General features: G+C 41.8%; 4 protein-coding genes across 9 annotated transcripts; 3 read left to right on the forward strand and 1 right to left on the reverse strand.

Annotated features, from left to right (window-relative positions):
• The first annotated feature begins 5,040 nt into the window (after positions 1-5,040).
• Positions 5,041-9,682, forward strand: LOC4324934 (serine/threonine-protein kinase SAPK4-like). Its single transcript, NM_001396862.1, has 9 exons — positions 5,041-5,356; positions 5,511-5,585; positions 6,138-6,239; positions 6,332-6,385; positions 6,570-6,662; positions 6,755-6,847; positions 8,690-8,794; positions 8,896-8,994; positions 9,098-9,682. The coding sequence occupies exons 1-9, from the start codon at positions 5,237-5,239 to the stop codon at positions 9,437-9,439; spliced, it is 1,083 nt and encodes a 360-aa protein (NP_001383791.1). The 5' UTR covers positions 5,041-5,236; the 3' UTR covers positions 9,440-9,682.
• On the reverse strand, positions 9,656-15,451 carry LOC4324936 (probable ion channel POLLUX). The gene is made up of 13 exons (NM_001396863.1): positions 14,815-15,451; positions 14,641-14,709; positions 13,922-14,539; positions 13,271-13,453; positions 13,083-13,142; positions 12,804-13,007; positions 12,424-12,672; positions 12,205-12,303; positions 11,927-12,121; positions 11,443-11,535; positions 11,098-11,361; positions 10,707-10,917; positions 9,656-10,354 (listed from the first exon to the last, which is right to left on the reverse strand). Exons 1-13 carry the CDS (start codon positions 15,391-15,393, stop codon positions 10,281-10,283), a joined length of 2,898 nt encoding a protein of 965 aa, NP_001383792.1. The 5' UTR covers positions 15,394-15,451; the 3' UTR covers positions 9,656-10,280.
• A 1,651-nt stretch (positions 15,452-17,102) lies between these two features.
• Positions 17,103-21,343, forward strand: LOC107276856 (uncharacterized). Its single transcript, XM_066308171.1, has 14 exons — positions 17,103-17,330; positions 17,449-17,496; positions 18,040-18,091; positions 18,242-18,286; positions 18,492-18,766; positions 18,940-19,098; positions 19,295-19,371; positions 19,474-19,721; positions 20,043-20,099; positions 20,172-20,340; positions 20,484-20,541; positions 20,650-20,735; positions 20,810-20,866; positions 21,077-21,343. Exons 1-14 carry the CDS (start codon positions 17,261-17,263, stop codon positions 21,149-21,151), a joined length of 1,476 nt encoding a protein of 491 aa, XP_066164268.1. The 5' UTR covers positions 17,103-17,260; the 3' UTR covers positions 21,152-21,343.
• An 877-nt stretch (positions 21,344-22,220) lies between these two features.
• LOC136351037 (DNA repair protein XRCC2 homolog) lies at positions 22,221-26,368 on the forward strand. Of its 6 annotated transcripts, none has more exons than XR_010741154.1 (6): positions 22,221-22,494; positions 23,040-23,187; positions 24,507-24,577; positions 25,605-25,742; positions 26,036-26,138; positions 26,332-26,368. XR_010741154.1 is itself a non-coding variant. In XM_066310178.1 (6 exons), exons 1-5 carry the CDS (start codon positions 22,297-22,299, stop codon positions 24,875-24,877), a joined length of 621 nt encoding a protein of 206 aa, XP_066166275.1. In that variant the 5' UTR covers positions 22,221-22,296; the 3' UTR covers positions 24,878-24,898; positions 25,605-25,738. The 6 variants fall into 6 exon arrangements, 4 of the variants coding, with proteins under 4 accessions (XP_066166275.1, XP_066166277.1, XP_066166276.1 ...); XM_066310178.1 differs by lacking the exons at positions 26,036-26,138; positions 26,332-26,368 and adding exons at positions 23,480-23,622; positions 24,817-24,898 and having other exon boundaries at positions 25,605-25,738; XR_010741159.1 differs by lacking the exons at positions 26,036-26,138; positions 26,332-26,368 and adding an exon at positions 24,817-24,898 and having other exon boundaries at positions 25,605-25,738.
• Positions 26,369-26,581: the final 213 nt, after the last annotated feature.

Consider the following 26,581-nt stretch of genomic DNA (forward strand, 5'->3'; position numbering starts at 1 on the left):
CCAGCCACACGCCGCCCTTCGCCGGCCACGCGCCGCCACCCGCCGTCGGCTGCCCTGTCCCCGCCCTTGCGTCTCCCGCGCGCCGCTGCCCTGTCCCCGCCCGCACGCCGTCCTCGCCAGTCGCCGCCCTGGACTCGCCGCGGCGACGGACGAGCGAGCTCCACGGCAATAGCGGACGAGCGAGCTCCGCCCTGTCCCCGCCCCCGCGTCATCCCTGCCAGTCGCCGCCCGTGCGCCGTCCGCTCGTCGTCCCCGCTCGCGCCGCCTGTGCGCCCGTGCGCTGTCCCGCCCACGCGCCGCCGCCCGCTGCCACCGACACCCACCACCGACGTCCGCCGCTGCCGCTGCCGACGCCGACGCCGGCCGCCGGTGTGAAGGGAGAAAGATGGGGAGGAGAGAGAACAGGAGATGGGGTAGACAGGGGTAGTTCAATGGCATTTTGGTGTAAATACCCTAAAAAATTAAAGGGTAGTGGGTCTTTTGGGGTGGAGTGGAGCTGTGGAGCAGCAAAAACCCAGCTCCACCCCTGTAGTACAAATTTGTGGAGCAGCTCTGCTAACTCCGCTCTAGAAAGTAGAGAATCTGTACCGTTTGGCACAGCTCCAGCTCTAGGTAAGTTGGAGTTGAGAGCTGGAGCTGCCTTAGCTTCAGTGCGAAGCCACCTGTGTAGATTAAGAGCAGGTACCATAGCAGGCTATAAGCCAGCTGTAAATATATTTTAAAAAAATAAATGATGAGAGAGAAGAGCAGCGGGCTACAGATTTGTAGCCAGCTGTAGCACGAACTCCAAGACGCAGTGTGTGTATGACTGGTGGGACCAGGTATTAATAGTGTAGTATGTAACTATTGTATGGATGAGCTATTAGATTGGCTATAGATGAATTGGAACTAGTAGTTGGCTGTACTGTTAAACTTGCTCTAGTAGTACTATCTCCGCCACAAAATAAGTGCAGCCGTGAAAATCCGTGTCCAATGTTTGACCGTACGTCTTATTTAAAAAATTCATGAAAAATTTTAAAAAAATTAATCATACATAAAGTACTATTTATATTTTATATCATCTAATAACAACAAAAATAGTAATCATAAAAAATTTTGAAATAAGATGATAAGTCAAACGTTGGAGATGAATAGTGTAAAACTGTATTTATTTTGGGACGGAGGGAGTAATAAGTTTATTAGTTGCAAAATTGGTCTTTTGATCATGTGCTTGTTTTATTTGTTTCATGTCCACTTGTGTACAGGAATTATTTGTGGTTCAATTCAAAGTGAACCATGGTCTTAATATGTTTTATTGGAAAAGAAAAAATAATGGCTAATTACTAGACGCTGGCGCTAATTGCTAATTAAGTTGTTGTTTCTCTTTCAAGTTTGACAACGGCGTCAAATCAAGCTGCATATTCACGCGTCGCGATCTTGTGATGTGGCAGCCGTTAGAATTATCTGATATTTGGATCTGTACGTAGTTCAGCCTTTTTTTTTCTTTGAAAACATAGTTCAGCCTAGCTAGCTGCCGTCAATAAATAAAGGATGAGAAGGGCACGCCGTGTAGCTTACAACAATAATGCTAATATATTTTTTGTACATCTTAATGTTGTCTTTTGCTACGATTTGGTAATATTAAGCTAATTAATTGCTTGTCCACGACATGCAGTATATTCTTGAGAAACGGAATGCTTTGACCAGAACTTAGTGGTTGTTTTTTTTTCTGATTAAGATATATATTATATTTGGGTTTCCATTAACATGTTTTCAAACTACTAAATGCTGCATTTCGTACCAAAATTTTCTATATAAAAGTTGTTTTAAGATATCACATAAATATACCTTTTAAGTTCATAATAATTAGAAATTAACAATGCGTTAATGATTTTCTTATTTTTCGTGGTCTAACTTTATCTTCAGTATAAACAAGCATCACTTATTATATGCAGGAGGCTTTGACATAGGGAGGCTGGACCAAGTTCCTGAAAATCGCCAGGTTCGGCCACTACGCACGTACGCACCACCATAGTCATCATATAATTGTTTTTGAAATGAGCAGCATTATTATTTGCTTAATCGATCTCCAAAGTCCAAATTATCTAGCATAGTTATATATCCTCCATGCGTTGCATGGCAAAGGCCAAACATGCCACGCTTGTGAAGGGGCAGGCCCTGTGCTGTGCTGCCAGTTTCTTTCCCTCGTATGATCAAAGGCTGGTTTGTTCAGGCATGCAAGAGAAAGGCAAGGGGGACTACATGAAACCAGAATACGGCATCGATCACATGCGTTTGTTCAGATTAGATACCTCGAAAGAAAGAACAGGGAGGGAAGATATGTAGCAGGGTTGGCAGCTTTGGCCGGTTCAGCATCAAATCTCTGTCTTTTGGCTCCATTTACCGTGATGATTGTTTAGTTTCGCAAGAATTATAAATTTTTAAGTTCCTCTCTTAGCTCCTTAACACTGATAGTCATGTTCAGAGTAATGTGTATTAGTACAACCTTTTGTGCTCAGTCTCGTAGAAATTAATCAGATTTTTTTATGTCCGAACCTGTTATATTCGACCAGCTCTTTCAGGGTAAAACAAGTGGGATTCATCATAGCAAATACAAAACGACACTACCAAGCGAATTCATATCCGCAGGCAATTTCTGTGTGACGCCATGCGTCGCATCGGTCGATTGGTCGGTGACTTGTGACCAGAAAACTCTCAGTTAATTACCTCTCAAAAAGGAAAGAAACGAAGAACTCAAGTTAACTGCCATGAACAGAAAGGCATGGCACGGCATGGGCATTGCATGCATCAAATCCATCAATGTATGATGTATCTCAGATTTTTTTGGACAACAGAGGCGAGAAATCTGGACGGTTTGACGGTCGCCACCGTTCCCTAGCAGTCGGCAAGTCACTCTCCTCGATACAAATGTACATGTATGTCTCTCTCCCTTAAACTGTAGTATAAATACGAAATAATAATGTAATATATACACGTACAAATTATCTTTTTTCTAAACCGTCCATAGTAGAGTCGCAATCGACATCTCTCGTCTTAATAACACCAGATATGCAAATCTCCTGTGTGTTCTCGATTGATCAATTAGCCTGGATTAGAAAAAAAATGACCAGAACCTGTTAAAAGGCCACCTGGCGTCCCACTGGTCATGACCAGTTTCGGAACTCGGAAGTATCGAATGAATAGAACATCTTTGTTTTTGTAGCGTAAAAACAGTACGGTTGATAGATCAGCCGCTGCTAATTGCCATTATGCTCTGCTGGTGCTGGACGTACACCTTCACATGGAGGCGAAATCAGAGCTAGCACCGCGCGGCGCCATGATTTTTGTACGGTGTCCATGTCTTCCGGGCAAGGAAAACAATAAGGAAAAGGTGTAGGAATACTTATGTAGGAGTAATCTCTTGTTTTATTTTGCCTATTGCTCTTTTTACTTTGTTTCTCCTTGGACAGCATATGGACTGTGGATGAACTGGGAGGAGTAGTGGAGTACCATGTTGTGCAGAGTGAAGAACACATGTGAGTCGATCAGAGATGGAGGATTGCAACAATTGATGATGAATGAGCACAACTTTAATTGATCGATTCAATGATTGTATAGAACAAAATTGTAGGTCCGCGTGAATATATTCTTAGAAGACGTATATAGGATGTACCATGCATATGTCTACCTATTTTTAGCGATAAATGGTTTACATGGACTCATCATAAAAAAAGTTACTATATGAAGAAGATTATAGGGTATCTTACATCAATTGTCAACTAATAAATCGAGTTTATTATGAAAATAACCAATATGTCAAGTTTATAATCCTCTCGTCTTATTCTTTCCCCTTACCATCGTTGCCTGTTTTGGCATAGTTTTTAATAGGGTTCTTCTTTTCTTCAACCATCCCAATTGCACGAAAAGTATGGGTTCACGAGGGCATACATAACATTCTACGTTAGTCATGATGTAGCCTCCTTATCCTATGACACGTCGTAGGGCCTAGCGATGCTGAGATATAGAGTGATAGTGTCCCGACGTATTGGGTTCTGTCTTTTAATACACCTCCTTTTCGTTAACAAATAGACAAGTGCCACCTCAGATAAGGATTTGTTACAACCAAGTATATATATAGTTGGGGACTTGAGGTGCTAAACTAACCTTTTAAGGGTGCAAATGAGCTATGTATAAATATTTTTAAAGGTGCAAATGAATCATTTACCCCCAAAATTACGGACAACCTGCCTAGAATGAACGTTCCAACGATATTTTCATCACCTTTAAGAGTGTGTGTATATAATCATTAAAGCAGAGTAAATATCCGCTCAAAAAAAAGCAGAGTAAACATATAACAACAAGTTTAAAGGTGGCTCCACAAATACTACTCGCTCCATTTTTAACAACAGAGGACTCCGTTGCTTGTCCATTTATCTTATTTAAAAAAGAATTACATAATTATCATTCATTTTTTAAGTTGTTTTATCATCGAAATTATTTTAATCATGATTTATATCTTATACATTTGTATACAAGTTTTGAACAACACGAATGGTTAAATGTGTGTTGAAAAATCAACAGCATCATCTATTAAAAGAATGGAGGGAGTACAAAAATATCCAAATGGATTTTTAAAAACCAGTTCAAAACAAAAACCGGTGCCAAAAGAAACCTCAAAACAAAACCGGCTTCAGTGCTTCACGCATCGAATCCAGCAGCGAATTAGAAAACCAGCCAGAGCCGAGGCGAGGCAAAGCCAAGCCAGCCCAGCCAGGGCCAGGGCAGCAGCATCTCCGTGGCCCACGTGGCCCCCCTCCTCCTCCTCCAGCCCCCGCGCGGTAGGCGACACGGACGCCGACGGTGGGGCCCACTCGACATCCCCAATTCCTTCCGCTTGGCTCCCTCGTGGGCCCCACCCCCACCACGCTGGCCTCCCTCCTCCCTCCCCCGCTATATATAAACCCACCCCCCCGACCCGCCTCACGCCCGCTCGCCCACCCACCCGCCCCCCCCCCCCCCCACCTCCCCCGCGCCCCGCCCGCCCGCCCGCGCGCCCCACACCGAGAGGCGCCGCGCCACCATCACCACCCACCCCGCTCCTCGCGCCGCCGACGCGCCACCCGCCGGCGACGGCGAGGACCGCGCCGCCGGTGTCATCGTGCCGTGCCGATCCCTCCCCCGGCGGATCCACGGGCTGAGCCGATCCCGTCCGTGGAGAGGAGAGGAGGAGGGGAGGGGGAAGGGGAGAGGGGGGGAGATGGAGAAGTACGAGGCGGTGAGGGACATCGGGTCGGGGAACTTCGGGGTGGCGCGGCTGATGCGCAACCGCGAGACCCGCGAGCTCGTCGCCGTCAAGTGCATCGAGCGCGGCCACCGGGTTGGTTTTTTTTGTTCGTTCGTTCCCCCTTTGATTTTACTTTTTTTTGGGGGGTTCTTTTTAAGGATTGAGGTGGGTTGATCGGTGGGTGGAGGATTGATTGCTGGGTTGGATTATGACGGGTTTTTTTTCTTCTGGGATCTGTGCGTGGCAGATAGATGAGAATGTGTACAGGGAGATCATCAACCACCGCTCGCTGCGCCACCCCAACATCATTCGCTTCAAGGAGGTTCGTTCGTGCCACGGATTTGCTTTTATCCCATTTTGAACGTTTTTTCCCCTGTTTTATATCAAAAGTTGCTTGATCCTAATTACAGAGTGGCTCCAAATGATGCAGATAAGGATGCACTTTTTTTTAATTCTGAGAACCGTTAAATTTTAGTTTGAGAGTTGCTGATTTCTCTAAACTTCATGCAGTGACGGAATCTTCTGAATTGATGTTAAACAGCTGCATTTTTGTTCCTTCCTTCCTTTTCCCCCTTTCATTTCTTTCGTTATAGTCTATCTTACCCTTGCGTCTCTGTACCATCTACACACGTATGAATGATTCTAGTGGCATGGTTGCATGTGCTTTGGGTTAGACACAGATTTATCTGTGTCTTTTTTTTTCTTTTGCACAATTTGAAACATAAACGCCAGGACATCTTTCTTTTTTCCAATGTAGGAGTAAATTGTGAAGGGACGAAGGAATCGTGTTGTCCTGTTGGCTTTACCTGTTCCTTCTTTCAGAAAAGAGGGGCACTCTGTTATTAATTGTTTTTTTTTGGGAAAAATCCTGCAGGTGATACTGACGCCAACGCATCTTATGATTGTCATGGAGTTCGCAGCAGGCGGGGAGCTGTTCGATCGAATCTGTGATCGTGGACGGTTCAGTGAGGATGAGGTCCCGTGATTTATTCCTGAGTTTTACTACTTTATAACCCTGTCTTATGTTGAACGAGCAATATTAATATTCTTTTATTCTGCTTGATGCAGGCCAGGTATTTCTTTCAGCAGCTGATCTGTGGAGTGAGCTACTGCCATCACATGGTATGCAACAAACAGTTAACTCATTCAAGAGGACCAATTCACCATCTCTAAGCAATAATTACTACTGTACCCTGTTTCAGTTTTATCATTCAGAGTGTTGGTAGTTTTCATTTGATTTTATAACTGAGCTAAATCTTTATGAGTTTCTAATTATATTATTCTGGTGTCAATCTTCCAACTACAGCAAATATGCCATAGAGATTTGAAGTTGGAGAATGTTCTCTTGGATGGCAGCCCAGCTCCACGGCTTAAGATATGTGATTTTGGCTACTCCAAGGTTTGTTGCCAAACCCACTGTCATTTTAGCAATCTTGGAGCTATTGGAATCTCTGTAGATTCTCAGAATAATGTCTTTCCGTTCTTGATCAGTCATCAGTATTGCATTCAAGACCCAAATCAGCAGTGGGGACGCCAGCATATATCGCACCAGAGGTGCTATCCCGCCGTGAGTATGATGGAAAGGTGAGTTATTTTGACCCCTTGTTGGTTTCTGACATGCATTTCATTTTGTTTCTTTTGAATGATTATTTGTTGATGGAAAGGTGAAAAGAACCCCTAGTAGGTAGTGAAATAGAGCGTTTATTTGTTTGGTGTCTGAAACAGAACTCCTTATCTGGACATGTTATGTGCAAATAATGCAAGTTGAACTAAAAAGTGTTTTTTGGTCAAACTGTGAGAGTAGCGAGGCATAATATTATCGGTTCTCCAAGCTTTTTTAGGTGAATAAAGTAGCCAATGCCTCTATTATAGTTTAACTTCTCCATCAAATCCACATAATAGATGCACCTCTTCCAATGATTGTGACATTCCATATATTCAGCTCCTAAATGGCTAAATTCGTTAGAAATCGGGTTGAATGATCCTTCACAAAATGAATGGGTTCCTTCATACAATTTACATGATCACTGAGAGTATCTTAATAAATATCCTACTTGTTAGTTACTCATTAACTTGGTTAATGTTCACTAGCTAATCAAACCATACTATTTATTATTGTTTTTTATTTTTTGATTATTAGTGGTTAGTCTGCAGATCTAGTACTAGTATATATGCAAAACCTCTTTTGCAACTGTTGGTGGACAGCCTTGTTTGGTCTAATTAGGTGGAATTCACAGCTATTCTTTGATAGTGCATTTCATAATTAGCTACAGTCACAAATATTGGACCAGTAGAGGATCTGAAATCGAGTGATGCTTCTGATTTGGATGAGTAGTCATTGTCTGCATGAGGTGCTCAAACATCTTCTGTTTGGTTTGTTGAGGCTTAATGTACCACAAAGGATGTAGAACCTTTGATTCAATAGTTCCACATGTTATTGCCTCCTTAATTGGTCCACAGGAATATATAGAGAATGTTTCACTGTGCTTCATGATAAAGCCAAAAATGACATTTTGATTCAACACACATGTTCAATTCAGTAAGTTTTCACTTGAAATATTACCCCTTGAATATTTGGGTAACTTCAACTTTTTTTTTATCCCTGGGAAGTGGGAACCCATGTGCTAAAACACCAGTTTTCAAGGTCAAACTCGAGATCATTTTGTACATTTGCTGAGTTTTTAAAAGGTGAAATAGAAACATTACCCTGAAACTGACCTACAATTTTTTTTCTTCTTCTTTTTATTCTTCTTTTTTTTTCTTTTTTTTTGGGGTGGTGACTTCTCAATTTTGAAGCAACTAAGTTTTCTTAGTTTTACTTGAACAAGGTCAACCAAAATGCATCATTTTGTATAACTAAACTGTCCTTTTTATATTATTGTACCTGACTAACTGCTTGGCTGACTATTGGGTTTCATGCATGTCATCCTACACTGGATGTGCTCCACATGTTCTTTAGTATTATCGCACTGACATCGATTATAAATAGTCTAAACCACCCATCAGAACTTATTGGCTGCTCTCAATTCATTACTATACTGTATATCATTCTTACTACAATACAAGGAACCTGTGTATCATTCTAAACTTCAATGCGACAGCAGAACAGAACTGCAACAAATAAAGGTGATCTGGTCAAACAAGCATACTCCTAAGTCCACTGAACACTGGTGTTGGCACCTCACTACCCTGAAGCCTAGCAACCTTGTGATAAAACCTTTTAACATAAATGGCATTAAGCCCAAACTGTGCTTTACTGTCACAACATGACCTATTCATCACTGAGTTCTGATAAAATCCTAGTAGTTCTGAACCTTTTCACTTATTTTCTCCTGAAGCATTTCACTTCATTCTACTGAATGTTAGTAGAATTACGATCAGAGAGTATGGTCCTACTCATTGGCAACAATGGGCTTGTTGATGTAGCTTGCAGATGTATGGTCCTGTGGTGTGACTCTTTACGTCATGCTTGTGGGAGCCTACCCATTTGAAGACCAGGACGACCCCAAGAACATTCGCAAAACCATTCAGGTGACAAGCTGAACCCTTAAGTCATTCATATCCATCCAATTTCTGCAGGTTTTCTTTTTGTGACTCGCTTCCTCATTCCAGTCGCTGTTGTTCATCCACAGAGAATAATGTCAGTGCAATATAAGATACCAGATTACGTCCACATATCTGCAGAATGCAAACAGCTTATTGCCCGCATTTTTGTCAACAATCCATTGAGGGTAATATAACTCAAATTTTATTTCCATTTTATTTTGAGGAAACCATGGTGTATCTGTCCTTAACCTAACATGTTATTAACACAATAATTTGAATGTTGTCCAGAGAATCACGATGAAGGAAATAAAGAGCCACCCGTGGTTCTTGAAGAACCTCCCCAGGGAGCTCACGGAGACTGCGCAAGCCATGTACTACAGGAGGGACAACTCCGTGCCTTCCTTCTCAGACCAGACCTCAGAAGAGATCATGAAGATTGTTCAAGAAGCAAGAACCATGCCGAAATCATCCAGGACAGGCTACTGGAGCGACGCGGGTTCAGACGAGGAGGAGAAGGAAGAGGAAGAGAGGCCAGAAGAGAACGAGGAAGAGGAGGAAGATGAGTACGATAAGAGGGTCAAAGAGGTCCATGCGAGCGGGGAGCTCCGTATGAGCTCACTGCGCATATGAAAAAGTTTGTGTGCAGCTATTGTGTAGATAATCCGGCTTACTATGGAACTGCGGTGTATGCAATTTTCGCTGTAAATTTGCTTCTGTTTGGCGTTTCTTCGTGTAACATAACTTACTTGGGGGCGCTTGGACTTCAATTGTCTGATTATGTTTTGTAAGTACCTACATATTAAGCGTATGCTATGTACTTGGTGAGAAACTTCTAGCACCACATGTCAGCAATTGTACAGTATATTATTGGAATACCGCAGCTTTGCCATTGCCTCCAAAACTGGCCCTATACATCTGTCCAACAAACTGCAATTCCACAAGCAACAGCCAAACATAGCAATTTGCAATTTTGCATTCCTTTAGCCATGCCAGCTCTATCCAGGATGACCTCATACAAGCCTGGGGGCCAGCTCTATCAGGATGACCTCATACAAGCCTGGGGGTAGAGCATTCATATAAGCCTGGGGGCCAGCTCTATCAGGATGACCTCATACAAGCCTGGGGGTAGAGCATTCATATGAACCTTGGATGAGAGTATCCAGGCAACCATTCCTTTAGCCCTCATACAAGCCTGGGGGTAGAGACCCTCATACAAGCCTGGGGGTAGAGCATTCATATGAACCTTGGATGAGAGTATCCAGGCAACCATTCCTTTAGCCATGCCAGCTCTATCCAGGATGACCTCATACAAGCCTGGGGGTGAGCATTCATATGAACCTTGGATGAGAGTATCCAGGCAACCAGACAGGCCAATGGCAAATTTAGGCCATCTATATTAGAGTTGCTGGAGCCTGGACCCACTAATTTAAATCGAAAAATAACAGCAAACGGAGGAGCAGAATTAGTCAAATTAAAATGTAGAAGAATACACAACTGGGTTAGACCGCATCACCGTGGTCTTCACAAAATATGTTGCATTGCCCGCTACAGAAGCATGAATTTCAATGATTAGCATGCTCTTCAAAATGAAACAGTAGTTACAATTTACAAATTATCTCTGCTGAATCGACGCACTGAAAATTTTGTAATGTCAATTAGTAACAACAGTTTCAAATGCTGATGTGTAATTATTTATGTTAAGATCAACTAAATGCTATGGAGATGGCAAATCAACATGTACAGAGCTAGCAACATATGAGATCAGAACTGTACTGTGACGTGTGTTTGCCTGGTTAGCAACTTAAAGCATTTCAGTTAGCATTGGTTAGCAGCACTAGTGTTAGAATATATACTTACTAACTCGAAAAAAGTGAGGTGCTATTGTAAAATTAGTCACCTTTTGAGATCACAACAAAAACATCGTCTAGCGACCACTTCCTAATCTCAGACTTCTGTTCTGGATTAATGATTGCCTGGTCATCGTTGGCAAGGCGGTAGCCAATGACAACCTCGTCTCTTTCACGAGCCCTGACCATTATATCAAAGAAACTCAATTCCTCTTGCTCATAGAGGTAAAACTCAGCTGAACGTATGCACATCTCGTTGCCCTGTAGCAAGCAAAGAATTACCCCAATCAGATGCAAGGCAAAACAATATGGGTAAACAACCGTCTTTGTGGAATGGAAAATCTATTACTCTATGTTAGCTGAACAAAGCAGTGTTTTGAGCATGGTTGTGAAAATGCATTTGCAATATTTTAAAAAAGCATGCTGTAATTTTTGTAGTACCTCCTCGGCAAAAAGTTCTTCAAGAACTCTGTTGATTTGTTTGTCCTCTGCTACCATTGCTAATGCCATGCTGACAAGTTCATTTGATAGAACATAGTCGCTGATTTTGGAGACAGATACAAGGTTTCTGGTTCTGGAATCCAGAATTTCACTGATAATTATTGATTTATCTGATGCGTGCTGCATCTCCCGAATCCAGGAGCTGTGACAGAAGCCATTGTAACGCAGAGGTGATTTTAGTTCCTTTGATGGAAGACGTTTAGACTGTAGAAGAAGGCACGCATTAGTAATGCGAATGTTGTGTATCAGTTATACACTTGTACTACCAGGCTTCTTGTTAATTACCTGAATGTCGCGAATTAGAAGAAGTGTAGCTAAAGAACGTGAATCAGAATGTACGATGGAATCCTCCACTGACTCATCTGCAAGAATTAAAATCTGTCGTTTCAAAGTTAGCACTGGGTTTATTTACAAAAACTGTAGATCAGAAAGGTGTCTATGACAGTACTTAAATTATACTATATGCAAAGAAACAGTAATAGGCTCCAGATTTTTAATTTCATTTATCTATAACAGATCTAAACATAAGATGCGATTATAATTTAGCAAATATAAAATTGATAAATGGTCTAATAGCATGCATATACGTTACTATGTAACATCAATAGTGAACACAGGATCATATTGGATTTGGGAACCTAAATACTGAGCAGTATAGGGCAATAATAGGTTGTTCAAACATTTTGAGTCACATGGGCCATTTCATCAATTATCTCATTTATTAAACAGAACTTATCAGAATGTTCCTATCTGTACAATATATACTCACAGAATCGAATGTCTCCAGAGGCAAACTTTCTAAGTGCCGCCTGATGACGGCATTCCCTTCTTTATGTACAAGTTTAATGTTTGTTAGTCCATAAATATCCATACCACCGTCAGTCAGTTTTCTCTCCCTCTCCTTCTCTGGCACCTCGTTAAACATCCATAATTCAGAACCTGGAGCGAGAAATGCTTCTAGAACCTGCACAACAGCACTGACATTCATTTCCAAAGAAGTGCTTAAACAGGACTCAACCATGGTAAAACAGTTCCAAATCAAATTACCATTATCATGTCATGAATGTCACGTCGCCAACCGCAGAACAAAATTTTCTCTGGGTATTTAGGAGGGGTTGGGATATTAGGTAGAAAACCCTTTCGCACCTGACAAGAGATACCACACAAGATTAAAAAATAATTTTAATCTGGGCAAGTATGACTTGCATAACAGTTGGTACAAGAGAAAATATTATACAACATCAAGTTAGAGTTCAGCGAATCCACCTGTGGTAGAGAGGCAGGAACATAAGTATCGTCATCTTCTGCTATAACAAGGACCTCATCACCTTCTTGCAAAACATAATCATTATCAGGATTCATTAAGATTTTTCCAGCTTTTGAAGCAATCTTTACTCCACATGGAACAGCGTCAGGAAATGAGATTAAGACATCCCCAAATCGCATGCCATCTAATTCTGGCCATCTTTTAATGTAGAACTCTGCGTTTTCAAACCCCAAAATATCCTCCCATATCTGTAAAAGCATATGATATTTGATGGGTTACCATCCTAAGATGAATAGCAGGACCATCTAACAGTGCATCTCAGAAGGAAGGTTCAAATTTCCTTCCCTTGTTTGAGAACAATGGTCAAATTGAAAGGTACCTGTGCCAGGCCTGGTTGGAGTGCACATTGTATCATCAAACGTCCAATCACATCATGGGCAACAACTGTTTCAATTAGTTCACCTCCAACCAGTTTCACCAAAGGCTCGTTGTCAAGGTCACTCATCTCTACAACAACATGTCCCCTTAAACCCTCTTTAACTCCAGTCAGGCTCAGGACCACACGTAAAGCCCGTGCATCACTCTATGTGCAACAAATAATGTAAGTATATAAGCATGTTAACTCCAAAACAGTAAGCTATTAGAAGAAAATACTAACTTGGTCTGCATTTTCATCGGATGCTAAAACAATAATAGCACGTGCTTTAGAAACAGAAACCTGTGTAAATAAAATAACGTGTTAGGCCTAATATAAGATATATTTATATGGTATTACAAGAAATCTTCCAAAGGGATAAATTTATAGAGCAAGCACAAGAAGACCAGAAGAGTTGCTTGAGCTGCTACCTTCTTCAAATCAGCTAGAATTAGAGGACTGCCACTTCTACATATTACAGATGTTCCCATAAAGTCAAACTCTAGCTTCCCAATGTCCATCTCCATTTCTTCCTTGTCTCTTTCTGCCAGAACAACAACGACACCACCACCAATACTCTTGTTTGCTATAGCTAGCTGCTTCAGGAGAGAGCCCTGGTCCAAGCAAACAAAGTTCAGTGCTCCCAGTCAGATTGGAGGAAATCAGGACGGAATACAAAATTTAACTACAGTGCATACAATGACTAAAACATTGCAAAAAAATGCCTTGGTATCTCCTGTCAATTAAAAAAAAAGGACCAAGTTGACTCCCAAAGCTCCTTCATCTAAAGATTTTGATATATAGGAATAATCGAAAAAATCCTGAACATAATGGGAGTTTAATATGTTGCAAGCTGGATTCCTAAAGTATGTCCACAACGCAAACATAAGATATCATTTCTTACAGGATCATCAGGTCCCAATCAGAACACACTAATTTAAGGTCTGCTTGACTAATTTATTTGATAATTTGGAATGGGGAACAAAAACTACCTAAGAATTCAATACATAGCTTATAAGATCATTGAACCTAAAAATCCAACGGCAATTTCACATGACTCCATCATAAGTTCAGAACATTACCAACTTGTCGCTCCATCCGAGGATTAGTATATGGTTGACCTCTATCACCTCACTTTTTCCCTTGCGCCAGGAATCTACCTTCTCTGATATTGCATCTGACACAAGCCCAAGCATTGTGGCAAACACCAGCATACCCCCAGAGCTAATCGACACGGACACAATCCTTGGGCCCAGGCCAACCTGATCAGCATGGTTTCCTGAATCTGCCACAAAAGTCCATGAAAGCCAAAGAGCCTCCAGGAATCCACTGCCGCTGACAACATAAAGCGCAATCCCGCCAGAAGCAATGAGGATTATTGTGGCTAACAGGAGCGCAAGAAGCTTTGCGTACGGGTGTCCTGAGAAGAACACATCAACCTTATAAGCAATCCTCTTCTTCAGAGGCACTTCTTCCTCGGTGCTTCTTAGCCTAATGGAATCTGTGTTCCTTCGTCGAAGCTGATCAATGTACTTAACCAAGAATACAGGTATCGCAAAAACAAGCATTCTGCTGCAGGAAGCTAAATTCCAGTCCGCGGAGTTGATAAAATCAGAACCATGCTGTCCGTTAATCTTGAACGCCTCAGTAGTTGTCTTACAGTCCACAGTACTAACACTACAGCATGATCTGATCTTTTCCTGCCAAAACATAATGACTTCTTATCTGTAAGCAAAATGAATTATATCCTAATGTAAACCGATTAGTGCAACCAATCTTCATAGACCAAAGAGATATATACCTGGAGTACGGTAGCTTTCATCCACTGCCATATAGCCAAGGAAAAACTTATGACAGTTACAACCAGCATCTGCAACAGTACCAACTTGGCAAGTTAGTACTGCATCGGTTGGTACAGCCAAAGCTAGCGTTTTAATGACCAAACATATATAGCACAGCAGCTAGCTTCACTTACTAGTACAAGATACGGGGAGAGATCAAATCGCGGGGCGCGCTGCTGCGGCGGCGGCGGCGAGAGCGATCTCCTCTCATCCAGCAGCATCGGCCGCTTCACCACGGAAGCGAGGCTCTTCTCCTCCTCCCGCTGCGAGACCGACGCCGTCTGCGGCGGCGCGGCGGGGGTAGGGCTCCGGCTGTCGGCAGCAGCAGCAGCCGTCGTCGTCGGCGTCTGCTGCTGCGACCGCGGCGGCCGCGGCCGCGAGGCGTGCGGGCCGAGGAACGACGGGTAGCACCAGTCGCGGTCGAGCATGGCCGCCCCGCCGTTGGGCGCCGCGTAGGAGGGCTCGTCCACGGCCACGGTGAGCAGCCCCCGCGGCGCCGCGCCCGGCGGGAGCGGCGCTGTGGAGGAGCGGCGAACTAGGATGCTGCTGCTGCTGTTGCTGGTGCCCCATCTGTCGAACGCGGACGCGGCGGAGCCGGAGATGGTGCGCGACTTGGTGAGCTGCGGCCGAGCCGGTGGCCGCCGGGGATCGGGGCTCCCCTCTCCGCCGCCGCCACCGCTCGGGCTAGCCTCGCCGCCATCGCTCTCCGCCATTAGCAGCGAGCTCAAGCTCCCTCAACGCCCCAAGATTAGCAAAGCTCAAAGCTCCACTACCAAATTCCGGTTCAACTCCACGATTAAGCTATCCGCGCCCCCACTCCAAGTGACACTGACCCGTGGGCCACCCCGTGCTCAGCCCCACCTGTCAGTGACTCCAAGGAGTCGGCTTGCCCCTTTGACCAACGGAAGGCAGCAGTAACCGTAACCGTAACACTGGAGCAAACGGTAGACGGTGACGGAGACGGCGGGAGACGGCGGGCGGCGGCGGCGATCGATCGCGTCACGTGCGGGCCGGCCGCAAAGGCAGCCGAGCCGAGCCAGGCCCAGGTGGGCCCAACGATGCCGTGATCTGCCGCCTCGCGTGGAACAGCGGACACCGTGTCAACGGCTCTCTGTATAAAGTCTGCGCGGTGGGGCCCATTTGTCAGTGGGTGGGATCGCTGTGCGGCTGTTTGATGGGGGGTGCAGGGGATGCGACGGGGGACGGGTCGGCGTGGGGGGCATGTGAGGTTTGGGGGATGATCTACGCCGTCGGATGGTCCACTTGGCGGAGGGAGGGTGGATCTCCGCCGTCGGTTTGGAATCGCAGGAGCTTTGGGTTAGCGCTGCCCATGTTACGCCACCACGCGTAGGATGAAACAGGAGTATAATAAGGTCATTAGCGAGTTAACTGCTCCAACTATGGATAAAATTATTATGCGTCGGCATCAGGAGATCGGGCGATGGTCATGTGCTCGTGCACTGGTTTAGTAGCCTGGGGACTAAGGGAGACCTTTATGTTTCATGATTATTGCAATATTTCTCTCTTGTGTATGAGTATGTCAGGACAAAAAAAATTTCATGTTGCAAGGCATTAGACAAAATTCATAGACATATCTACGATCTCGTTTAATTTTTATTTGTTTACTGTCATCTAGAAAGACGTACAATGATTTCCATTACAACTAACATATGTCAATTTTATGATTCTCGCACAATTCTTTTGTTGACATGCACAAACACCTTGATCATGAAGTAAAATAAATTTCTCAAGCGAATGTGTGTTATATGTCAGGGCACAGGCAAGTTAACCAATGACAAATGCACATTGACACCTGATAATCCAAACACGTGGTCGTTTTTATGCGTAAGACAAATTTAGCAAAAAAAATCATTTATTTTTAACCACTATTTCTCTCTTTTATTGTCAGTATGTACAAAATTAGGCCATGTTTTTCTCCTCTCTCTCTATCTCTGTAGTTTTCCTAACTGCGAAATTCACTTGAGTTTTTTCGCCTAAAATAGCCCGACGAAAATTTCAATCAAAACGATTTAATTAATTGGTCTAAACAAATTAATTGCACCACCATTTTTTCCATGTTTGTTAATTGGAGTTTATTTGGTTTCTATATGATTTTCGGAGTGGGGATCAATTCCTTGAATTTCCTTTCAAAATGGTCCAAAGGTTCGAATTTTCCCAAATTTCCTAAAAGTCCAAATTCCATTTTTTTTTCAGAAAAAGAAAAACCCCTATATCTTCTTTTCCTTCCCCGATGCTAGGCTGATGCTCCCCCTTCGCATCTCAGCCCAAGGAGCCCAAGCCCGAGCCGCCTCTGCTCAGCTGCACCCCAGCCTCCTCCCAACCGGCCCATCTCGGCCTGCTCCCTGCCGGCCCATCTCGGCTCACCATCGCCACCGGCCCGCCGCGAGCCGCCCCCGACTCCGCCGCCGCGCTCGGCCCTAACCGCTCCGCCTTCGCCGCCGCTTCAAGGCAGCCGCCGCCGGTGAGCACCTTCGCCATCCCCTTCTCGGCCTCCGCACTCGCCGGCAGCTGTATCCAGAGCCTCAGATCGGAGTTGCGGCAACGGCGGCGGCGGCCACGATGGCCATCCGACACTACTGGCCGATGGCCGCGGCGGCCGTCGGGTTCAGGCTCGTCCTCGTGCTCTTCGGTGGGGATCTCCACCTCGCCTCTCGCCCCTCCCTCTCCCCCCAACATCCTCCTCGCAGGCTCCAGTTGTGCCGTCTCCGTAATCGGACTGATCGTTTGGTTCCTTGTGTGTTTTGCAGTGGCGGAAGGGTACTGGCTGAAGCAGGCGTCCATGTCGCCATATTCCGGTACCACACCCATCAATCTTGCTTGCTTAGCCTTTTTTTTACTGTCTCATGTATTTGCATCTGAAGTCGTGAATTGTTGAGCTTGGGATAGGGATGGAATTACTAAGAACATGAACCTTTTAAAGTAATTGACTGGGTGTTACCTTTACTGGTAAGTGCCATTAAGCTGAAGTGCTGCGAAGCAGCACCTAGTGGGAGTGATGGAGCCAGAAATTATCAAAGTGTAAGGCTAAAATAGGGCTCAACTAATGAGATATTGGTTTTCTCAAAAAAATACGTGGTGGTTTAAGAGGATTTAAGCATGATTTTGGAGGCAAGCCTAGGGCTCAAGGCCAAGCTGCCCTAGGCTTGTCTCCGCTAAGTGGTGCGTGTTAAGAAATAATACACGCAGCTACTATACCATGCTTAACAAAACGTTGTGCAGGTGCTTATCATTATTATAGGTTTATCCACGATGTTTTAGTTCGATCTATTTGAAATTTGTTTTTCTTGTAGCATGAACTGGAAATGAGTATTCAGCATGTTGAATGTTTTGTCATTCAGGTTCAATGTACCATGGTTCCCCTTTGCTTCTATCGCTTCTTGGCCCGTTGACTAACAAAAGTTGATTGATCCGTTGGCTATGATGCTTCTCTGGTTGTGTGATTGGTTGCACTGCTGCAGCTATACCTTGATACTATTGGTTTATTTCATTAGACCAACGTTTGAAATACTAATAACATCCTTATATTTCATGCTATCACAGGTCTGCTGGACATCATGTTCATGTTTATTGCAGGCAAATAAGTTGGTATGTAATTTATTCATTACAACTAGTATCTATGACTCTAGCAGTATTAGTTACTTGATTTTCATAAATGAAAAAGATTTTTACGATGGTGTTTATTATTATGTTAGCATGTAACTATTCAAACCAAATTAAAAAAAATCAAGCGCTACCTTTTGACTTTTGTTGGAGATCTTGTAATTTATAATCACTTACGAATGCAAGACAGTTTGATTTTTGTGGCTGTAGATTTTATAGCTGCCATGCTCATCCGAGCAACTGGCCATAGACTCAACATAACACGCAATAGAAGCTTGAATTCACTTGAGCTCACTGAGGCAGTGAGTAATTCAGGTGCGTCCTATATTCAGAATGCAGAATATGTTTTATTGGATGCTGACATTATTGTGCTTAGTTTGCTGACACCACTTTTCTACTTGTTTTACCAATGTAGTATCATACAAAACTCCTGTCAAATTTACAATATCAAAGCTTCAAGAGTTCGTTAATTCATTGAACTGTTGTTATTTGTTAAGAGCGCCAATTTGTCCTGCCGTAATAAAGAGATAGATGGAACTGCTATGAAACAATTCATTGTCGGATTAATTGATCAGTGGTACTAGCATATTACAAGGCGCAAAAGGGAAACACTATATATGAATCAAATTAGTTCTAATATTCTTATGATACTGTTCCTGCAGTTAACATAAGTGCAGGAGATATTGCTTCCCTCATATACTTGTGGAACCCCTGGGCGATAGTTACTTGTGTGGGTTCATGTACATCACCAATCGAGAATTTAATGGTTGTGATAATGATCTACGGAGCCTGTTCACGTAAGTGCTCTAAAATATGTTTTTCTCTTCAACATTTTTCTGGTATTTTTTAAAATTTCAGTAGAATTATTATTGTTCTCATTTGTCAAAGCATCAGTAGCCACATTTTCATGAAGATGATATCTATCTTTGAGTAACATAGAATTGAAACAAGTTTTATTGCTGCTTAAAACTTGAAATGCCTATAATTTTGTAGGTCTTGCTCCCCTTGCTGCCTTTGGATATGTTATGTCTACACATCTTACTCTTTATCCTGCAATTCTCATTGTACCGGTTTGTGCCACAACCTTTGTTTGTAGTCTTGTATTCATCTATTTGATCATATCTGCTACTTATCCGTATAGTCGGCTACTGAAAACAAGATTCCTTTTCCAGATCATTCTTTTATTGGGATATGGTCCAGATACTCCTCCAGCAAAAGTATTTCGTCTAAAAATATCAAGTGCCAGTAAAACTGAGGTACCAGACAATGATAGATTCTCCACCTCGAGAGATGTTCAACAGTTCATGTGGAAACCAGTATTCTACTTTGTATTGTGGATGTTTTTCTGGTCATGTTATGTGTTGCTATTGAGCAGCATGATTCTCAATAAAGTGGATGGTCTTCAGGAGATGTTTGAAAAGTAAGATACTTAACTCTTCAGTAGAATATGCTTCTTTGGTAGTCATGAAATTTTCTGTCAGAGTGAGACTGTGTGCTAGATTATGTTACTTTCCCCAAGTCAAGATGATGAGTCTTTAAAGGAGGAATGAGGACAAGCTATCTTAAGGAATACTATTCCTAGTATTACCGTATTTGATCTTATCCTAGTAATGTCATATTGCTCTATCCGCTCCAACATGTCAACTTTGTTCTTGTGCCTTACTTTCTATTCTTTCCATTGGAATCAACTGGTTTTTATCTGTGACTTAATTACCCATTGACTTGTACTGTGTTTATGTAGGACTTATGGTTTTATCCTCACAGTTAAGGACCTATCACCAAATATTGGTGTATTATGGTGAGTCTTGATCAAAATTTATAATAAACTCAAAGAGATGTTTCATTTGTCTCATTAAAGGTAATTATGCAGGTACTTTTTTGCTGAAGTCTTTGACTCTTTTAGGAGCTTCTTCCTTATAGTCATCAATATGAACATTGTTTTTATGGTATTGCCGTTGGCAATTCGTCTAAAGCATCGTCCATGCTTCCTTGCCTTCGTTTACACAGCAATTGTTGCAATGTTGAAATCGTATCCATCTGTAAGTACATCTTACATGATAATACCTATAAATTTAGTCCCTCGGCTTTGTAAAATCTCATCATGTTGTTTTTGTTTGTTTGTTTGTGCTATCCTAACTTTTTTCACAAGTTCAATGATACTGTATTATGATTTATTTTGAAGGTTGGAGATTCAGCTCTCTATCTTGGTCTTCTGGGCCTATTTGCTACTGAATTAGCAGGTGCTTAACATTTCTTTTTAACATATTTAGAATGATCCCTAGTCTTCTGGACAATTAATAGTTTACGTTTACACTAGAAAGCTAATGGTTTATCTTTACATCTTGCAGAGATGAAGTTAACTTTTTTCTTGTTTTTTGGATATATCGGAGTCTCTCTCCTTAGCCCAGTCATGCACAACCTGTGGATCTGGAGGGTATCTTCCTCTCCCTCCCTTTCCCTCTCTTTGTCTCATGTGTAATGTTGACGCTAAAGTGACAATCGTTTCAGGGGACTGGTAATGCGAATTTTTACTTTGCCACCGGATTGGCTTATACCTGCATTCAGGTAACCAATATGACTTGTTTTATAGTTCTTTGTGGTGCTATGCCCTTGCCATGTGTCATTGCACTACTTATCTATAATCATTCTTGTGTTTTACAAGTTCTCTAGACCGTGCTCTGAGTGTTATCACATGATGAAAAAAAAATCTTGTCTAAGCTACACTTTCCTTCCTAAATCTTGAATGAAAAGTATTTTTTGCTTCTGTTTTTGCAGACCGTGTTGGTTGTCGAGAGTGTAAGTTCAATGATAAAGCATGACAGGAAGCTAAGACTGCTTGTTACGGCTTGATCTCATTCTTTATAAGTTCAACAACTCTGATGCTTTAGTTTCTTGATTGTCCTCTTGGATGCCAGAGTTTGGAGTAGATGTTGTTTATAGTTTTTGTTGTATCTTGTATTATACCTCCCATATATTTGTAAAATATGGACCACGAATCATGTAACAAAGACTAGGAAGACGCGAGGTTTAATTTCCCCTGAACTGTGTACTTGATCTAGCATGGTGAGTTTGGTCATTGGCAGAAGTTGTATGATCAATTTTGTCAGGTCGAGATGAATTAACATGGCATGGACAGACTTTGATACCCCTGTTTACTCGTTGCTAAGGTGCCCTAATGAATGGAAGTTGGTCTTGGTCTTCTTCAGGGCAATTTATACTTTATAAGCCCCTTACTAGAAAAATTTAGAGAACTTAAAAAATCCATAAACCCCCTCTGCCACATAGTCCTCCAAGATTTTAGTTCAAATTATAATATGTGAGCGAGCCTGCTTCCATTTCAGTTCAAACTATAATTTATAGCTGGAGCTAGAGACTAACAGTTTTATGGGTCTTTTAGGGTGGAGTGGAGCTATGGAGCAGAAAAACCCAGCTCCACCCTCGTAGTTCATTTTCTAGGAGTAGCTCTGCCAACTCCACTCCAAAAAAAATGGATTTGGACCGTTTGGCACAGCTTCGGCTCTAGGTAAGTTGAAGTTGGGAGCTAGAAACAGATCTTTAGCTTTACATAAAAAGGGAGTAGAACCTCTTGGATTACATAAAAAGAGAGTAGAACCTCTTGGAAACAGATACTATATATACATTACTACATATAATTGTTTCTGGGAAGTAGCTGGTTGTTAGTCACGTTAATCTAGAAACACTGGTTTTTCTGCTTCTAATTTCAGTTTATTTTATTTTTTTAATTCTACAACTACATATTCAAATATTCTGAGAATAAATGTAATATTCAGAAACTCCACCACCGCTACCTGAGAATGGAAGCTTGTCCGGTGAATGGCGCTACCGCAGTCCGCACTGGCCCAGCCAGCGCGCCAAACACAGATTCACATAAACCAAAGGCGCCAAACACGATCGAACCGAGCACTCAAAAAGCACTAAAAAAATTTGGTGAAAAGGAACGACGAGCCGGCGACGAGAGCTCCAGAACCCTAGCCATGGCGGGAGAGGCAGGGGGAGACCCCCGAGCGTGGCTTGCCGTCGACGAGACGGCGGCGGCCTTCCTCTCCCGCTCCCTCTCGGCGCGGCCCCCCATCCTCCTCCCGCCGCCGCTCCACCGCGCTCCGCTCCGCCCGGGCAACGTCGTCGAGATCGCTGGCCCGTCCAACTCCGGCAAGTCCCAGCTGCTTCTCACGGTAAGAGAATCCAAAGCTTTCTCCGCCTAAATGGTTAGCGAACATAAGGCATTTAGCCCTCACTTAGTCGTCCTTTCTACCAGAACTTCCCTTTAGCAAATGTCTTAAGAATTTCAGTATCTGCTGCAAGCTTTGATCGACCCCAATTTGTTATGAAGCTAATGATAGTGCATATCTGCATTCATAATCTCAATATGGGATTCAACACAACTTATGATAAGTGAAAGAAAAAGAGCAATGACCGAATGACACTATGCTGTGCGGGAGTTTTAGAAAATCGGAGATATTTCGTTAAATTACTGCTGTTTCTGGGAACACGGGACATAGGAGTAATTTACAAAGAGGGGGGGGGGGGGGGTTGGGAGGGGGATTACCTTGTGTGTTTGGTGAAAGGTACTAGTTTAGAATGCTATAATGCTTCATGCTTCATAAATCATAAGTGGATAAACTCAATGCCATTTTGACACCTATATATTTTTTTCAATGAAGCAATGTAAAAGTTAAGTGTGATCTGCTCAGTCACTGAGTTGTTATTACTATTGTAGGCTGCAGTACAATGCATATTACCGAAGGAGTGGAAGGGTACCTATTTTGGGGGCCTGGGTAAAGTGGTCATGTACTTGGATCTGGACTGCCGATTTGATGTGCTGCGGCTGGCTCAAATTCTGAGAAATCGCATTGGAGAGTGCTGTGGTACAGTTTTGCTTGCATTGTGAACTTTGCATTATTAAGTCATGCATCCTATCCAACTTAGAGCATGTTGAACATGATGCATGCTTTTATGGGTGCATAGAGCTGACTGATTAACTGTGCTGTCTTTTGTTCATAATGTTGTAGTTAGGAATTGATTTGTGTAAATCTTTTATAGGCTTAGGCTCCCTCCACTATTCTACACCTACATACCCCTCAATTCTTAGTGGAGAATAACTGTGCCATAAATAGACAAATTTTGATTCTTATTGTTTCCAATCCTCTGTAATTACAGGCTCCACAAATCCAACAAATGAAGAATTTGCAAAGGATGGCGCTACAAATAGTTTTTCCGAAAACACGCTATTTTCTGAGTGCATGAAGCGTTTCTTGTATGCCCGTTGTTACAATAGTTCAGATTTTATAGCAGCTTTGCAGGCAAGTTTTATCTGACAATATGTTTATACACGGGCACATTAGCATCCTCATTTGTGTCCTCCTTTTCTTTAACTGATGGCTGACATGAAATATGTAAAAGTATATAAACAGGGGGCTATATTAAATTATGCCTGACCCTTTGAACCACTGGATGAACAAGTTGGTTTCTTTAGGTTGTATACTTGTATAATTGCTGAGTATGCAAAAGGTTCCGTTGTTCCTTGTTTAGATACAGAAGAGTATAGGGCTATCATGTCAGTTTGCCTTTCTGGTACCAAATTAACCAACTGATCATTTGCTCAGGTGTTATGTTCTGACAGTTGACTTAGGCATTTGCAGTAACATTTCTTGAATATTCATAATGGTTTGACAAATTTTTTTTGTCCCATAGAAGACAAAAAAAAAAAACTTTTGCCACTCATGTCCAACAAAATTACTTCATTCACTCATGGACATCTGTTGATTTCTATCGTAATATATTTGTAAAACTCAATAAATGTATAATATTATGTAAGTACCTTTTGATCAATCATTAATCTCGACTTATGGTTTTCATGTATCTAAATATTTAAAAATATATTGATCCTGAAAGTTTTGAAAACACATAGAGAATACTGAGTTCTTGCTCATTCTCTGGAATCACCTTATATTTGTCATGGACCTAAGCTTAATCTTTATGAGATAATCATAAGATAGCTGTATTATTGAAAAACAGTCAGAACCATGAAATGCTTTTGTAGAATGAATTACAAAGAAGGCAACACATTCTGTTCCCCTTTTATTTTTGTAACAGTCTAGGAGTTATGCCATGTGTAGATAAGTTATATCTTAATGCGTATATAAGATACACGTTTTGTTATTATAACTGGTTGTTCATTTTACAGAATATACATTCCCAATCACCAGCAAAGAGCGAAGTTCTTGGTGTTGGCATATATTTCCTTATGATAGACAGGTATTCCTTTTCAAGGTTTCCTTTGTCTTTCTATTTGTTATGGTCACACTTATTGCATCTTTTGGTCTGCCGCTTGTATTGAAGTTGTGGCTACTTTCTCAAAATGCTGCATCATTCAAATTTTTTTAATGGTATTCTGCATTGTTCTCACATAACCATTTGGCCCTCCGGACTTTTCTTCTGTACTTTTTATTCTTGTAGTAACTGCTAAACATTTTGTAACATTATCCCTTTTCCAGCATTGGCTCATTCTACTGGATGGATCGTGATTCTCAACCTATCACAGAGAGTAAAGGGTGATTGCGAAAAACATTTCATGCAGTATTAGCTTCATATCCTCCTGATTTTGTCATGTGCATATATCACAATAACAATTAGCATAGATGTTTTAATTAATTATTGTCTCTTCTACACTTGTAAACATGTGAATAAAACAGGTTTAACTTAATACTTCATCTGCTAAAGGGTAGGATGGTACAATACTACAGTACATAGAAAGTATGCATCCTCTTGCTATCTCGCATACATAAATTAAAATAGAAGAGTTACAGCATGTTACACAGTCACACACACTCTGAATGCAATGGGTAGTCACTATCACTTAATAATTATCATTCAAAAGAAAATAAATGCTACTTGCATTTTCAACTAATATTAGATGCATCATTATTGCATATGCAACATTTACACAAAAAACATCATGAAATACAGTATGGAATACACATGTACTTGTAATGATAGTGCTCAGTGGCACAGTTCAAACTACAAAATATTACTACAACTTAGGTGAGAATAACTAGGTATGTTTCAATTGCAGTGTATTGCTTAGGAAAGAGGATTAAAATGCGTACTTGTGCATGGGAACACTGTACAAAAACATGTTAGACTTTGTTGGAAACATTTACAAAATTTTCCAACCTGAAAGTATCCAGCATTTTGGATTACAATTACTTCTGCCAATTCTGTAACTCTATCTCACTAGTATCTCTTTGCTTTTATGCTAACCCTTTCACAACTATTCATGCAGGAGAACTCTATCACTGCAGAGTATGACAGAAACAGTTGTCCAAAAATTACGCAATTTTTTGCAACTTCAACCTGTTTTGGTGATGGCCACCAAGGCACCCATATATGGCGAAGGATTCACTGGAAATGATTTCCAAAGGTAATATCACTACCAGCATGGACCCTTTTTACTGTTATCTGATGGATGCAAATATTTTACCTCTCAAAAGGATGATTAAGGTGTGATAAGGTGATTCATTCAGGAGGAAATGGCACAACTAATTGATCACTCTGATTTGTTTTACATATTTTTGCCACCATGCATTTGCTCTGTTTAAAATCAACATGCTTCCTTTTGTTGCATATGTCAAGTTCTTTTACTCAGGATCATGATCTTCCCATGTGAAGAAGCTGAAAACCTGAAGGATACTGGCTTTCTTTTTGGGTATTTAGGGGTACTTCAAAACAGATGTTAGAGGATTCAACAATGAGATGCATAGGTCAGGAGGAAGAGAAAAACATCTCATACCGTGAATTCATGCCGTCAGTATGGCAGGTCCGTGATCTTTATTCATTAAAATGTTAATTCTGATTTCGTACAAAGTATTACAGAACATGCTAACAGTAAGCTTCAATCGCCATTTGATTTGTTTGTTGTATGCATATATACATTGCCGTGTGGCCAGTATCTATTTATGAATCATAACCACATAACTGTCTAAAGGATTTCTGAATTTGTGTTCTTGCAGTCATTTGTTACACACAGGATAAAGCTACAAGATTTAGGTTGGTAAATGGTCTTTTTATGTGGTTCATGATTTTGTCCTTATTTTCATTGCATATGTTTATTTGATTTTTACAGGACAAGAAGCAGAACTTTTCTCTGGTCAGGAAAACAAGGAGCTACCTTTACGTACTTCTGAGTGGATGCAGCCTTCCCTCAACACAAAGGATAAGTTTTCTATTACAGATGTAAGCTACTTATATTTTTTTTCTTTT

This window comes from Oryza sativa, chromosome 1, assembly GCF_034140825.1.
Source record: "Oryza sativa Japonica Group chromosome 1, ASM3414082v1".
NCBI lineage: Eukaryota > Viridiplantae > Streptophyta > Magnoliopsida > Poales > Poaceae > Oryza > Oryza sativa.

Excerpts from the sequence above, each read along its gene's own strand:
- LOC4324934 (NM_001396862.1), top strand. The coding sequence starts at position 5,237 with ATGGAGAAGTACGAGGCGGTGAGGGACATCGGGTCGGGGAACTTCGGG. Across the intron at positions 6,240-6,331 it reads GACGGTTCAGTGAGGATGAG|GCCAGGTATTTCTTTCAGCA; the intron begins GTCCCGTGATTT and ends TGCTTGATGCAG. Across the intron at positions 6,848-8,689 it reads GCCGTGAGTATGATGGAAAG|CTTGCAGATGTATGGTCCTG; the intron begins GTGAGTTATTTT and ends TTGTTGATGTAG.
- LOC4324936 (NM_001396863.1), bottom strand. The coding sequence starts at position 15,393 with ATGGCGGAGAGCGATGGCGGCGAGGCTAGCCCGAGCGGTGGCGGCGGC. Across the intron at positions 14,710-14,814 it reads TCTCCCCGTATCTTGTACTA|ATGCTGGTTGTAACTGTCAT; the intron begins GTAAGTGAAGCT and ends GTACTGTTGCAG. Across the intron at positions 11,362-11,442 it reads TTCTAATTCGCGACATTCAG|TCTAAACGTCTTCCATCAAA; the intron begins GTAATTAACAAG and ends CTTCTTCTACAG.
- LOC107276856 (XM_066308171.1), top strand. The coding sequence starts at position 17,261 with ATGGCCATCCGACACTACTGGCCGATGGCCGCGGCGGCCGTCGGGTTC. Across the intron at positions 18,287-18,491 it reads TATTGCAGGCAAATAAGTTG|TTTGATTTTTGTGGCTGTAG; the intron begins GTATGTAATTTA and ends AATGCAAGACAG. Across the intron at positions 19,099-19,294 it reads GATCTACGGAGCCTGTTCAC|GTCTTGCTCCCCTTGCTGCC; the intron begins GTAAGTGCTCTA and ends ATAATTTTGTAG.
- LOC136351037 (XM_066310178.1), top strand. The coding sequence starts at position 22,297 with ATGGCGGGAGAGGCAGGGGGAGACCCCCGAGCGTGGCTTGCCGTCGAC. Across the intron at positions 23,188-23,479 it reads TCGCATTGGAGAGTGCTGTG|GCTCCACAAATCCAACAAAT; the intron begins GTACAGTTTTGC and ends CTGTAATTACAG. Across the intron at positions 23,623-24,506 it reads ATTTTATAGCAGCTTTGCAG|AATATACATTCCCAATCACC; the intron begins GCAAGTTTTATC and ends TTCATTTTACAG.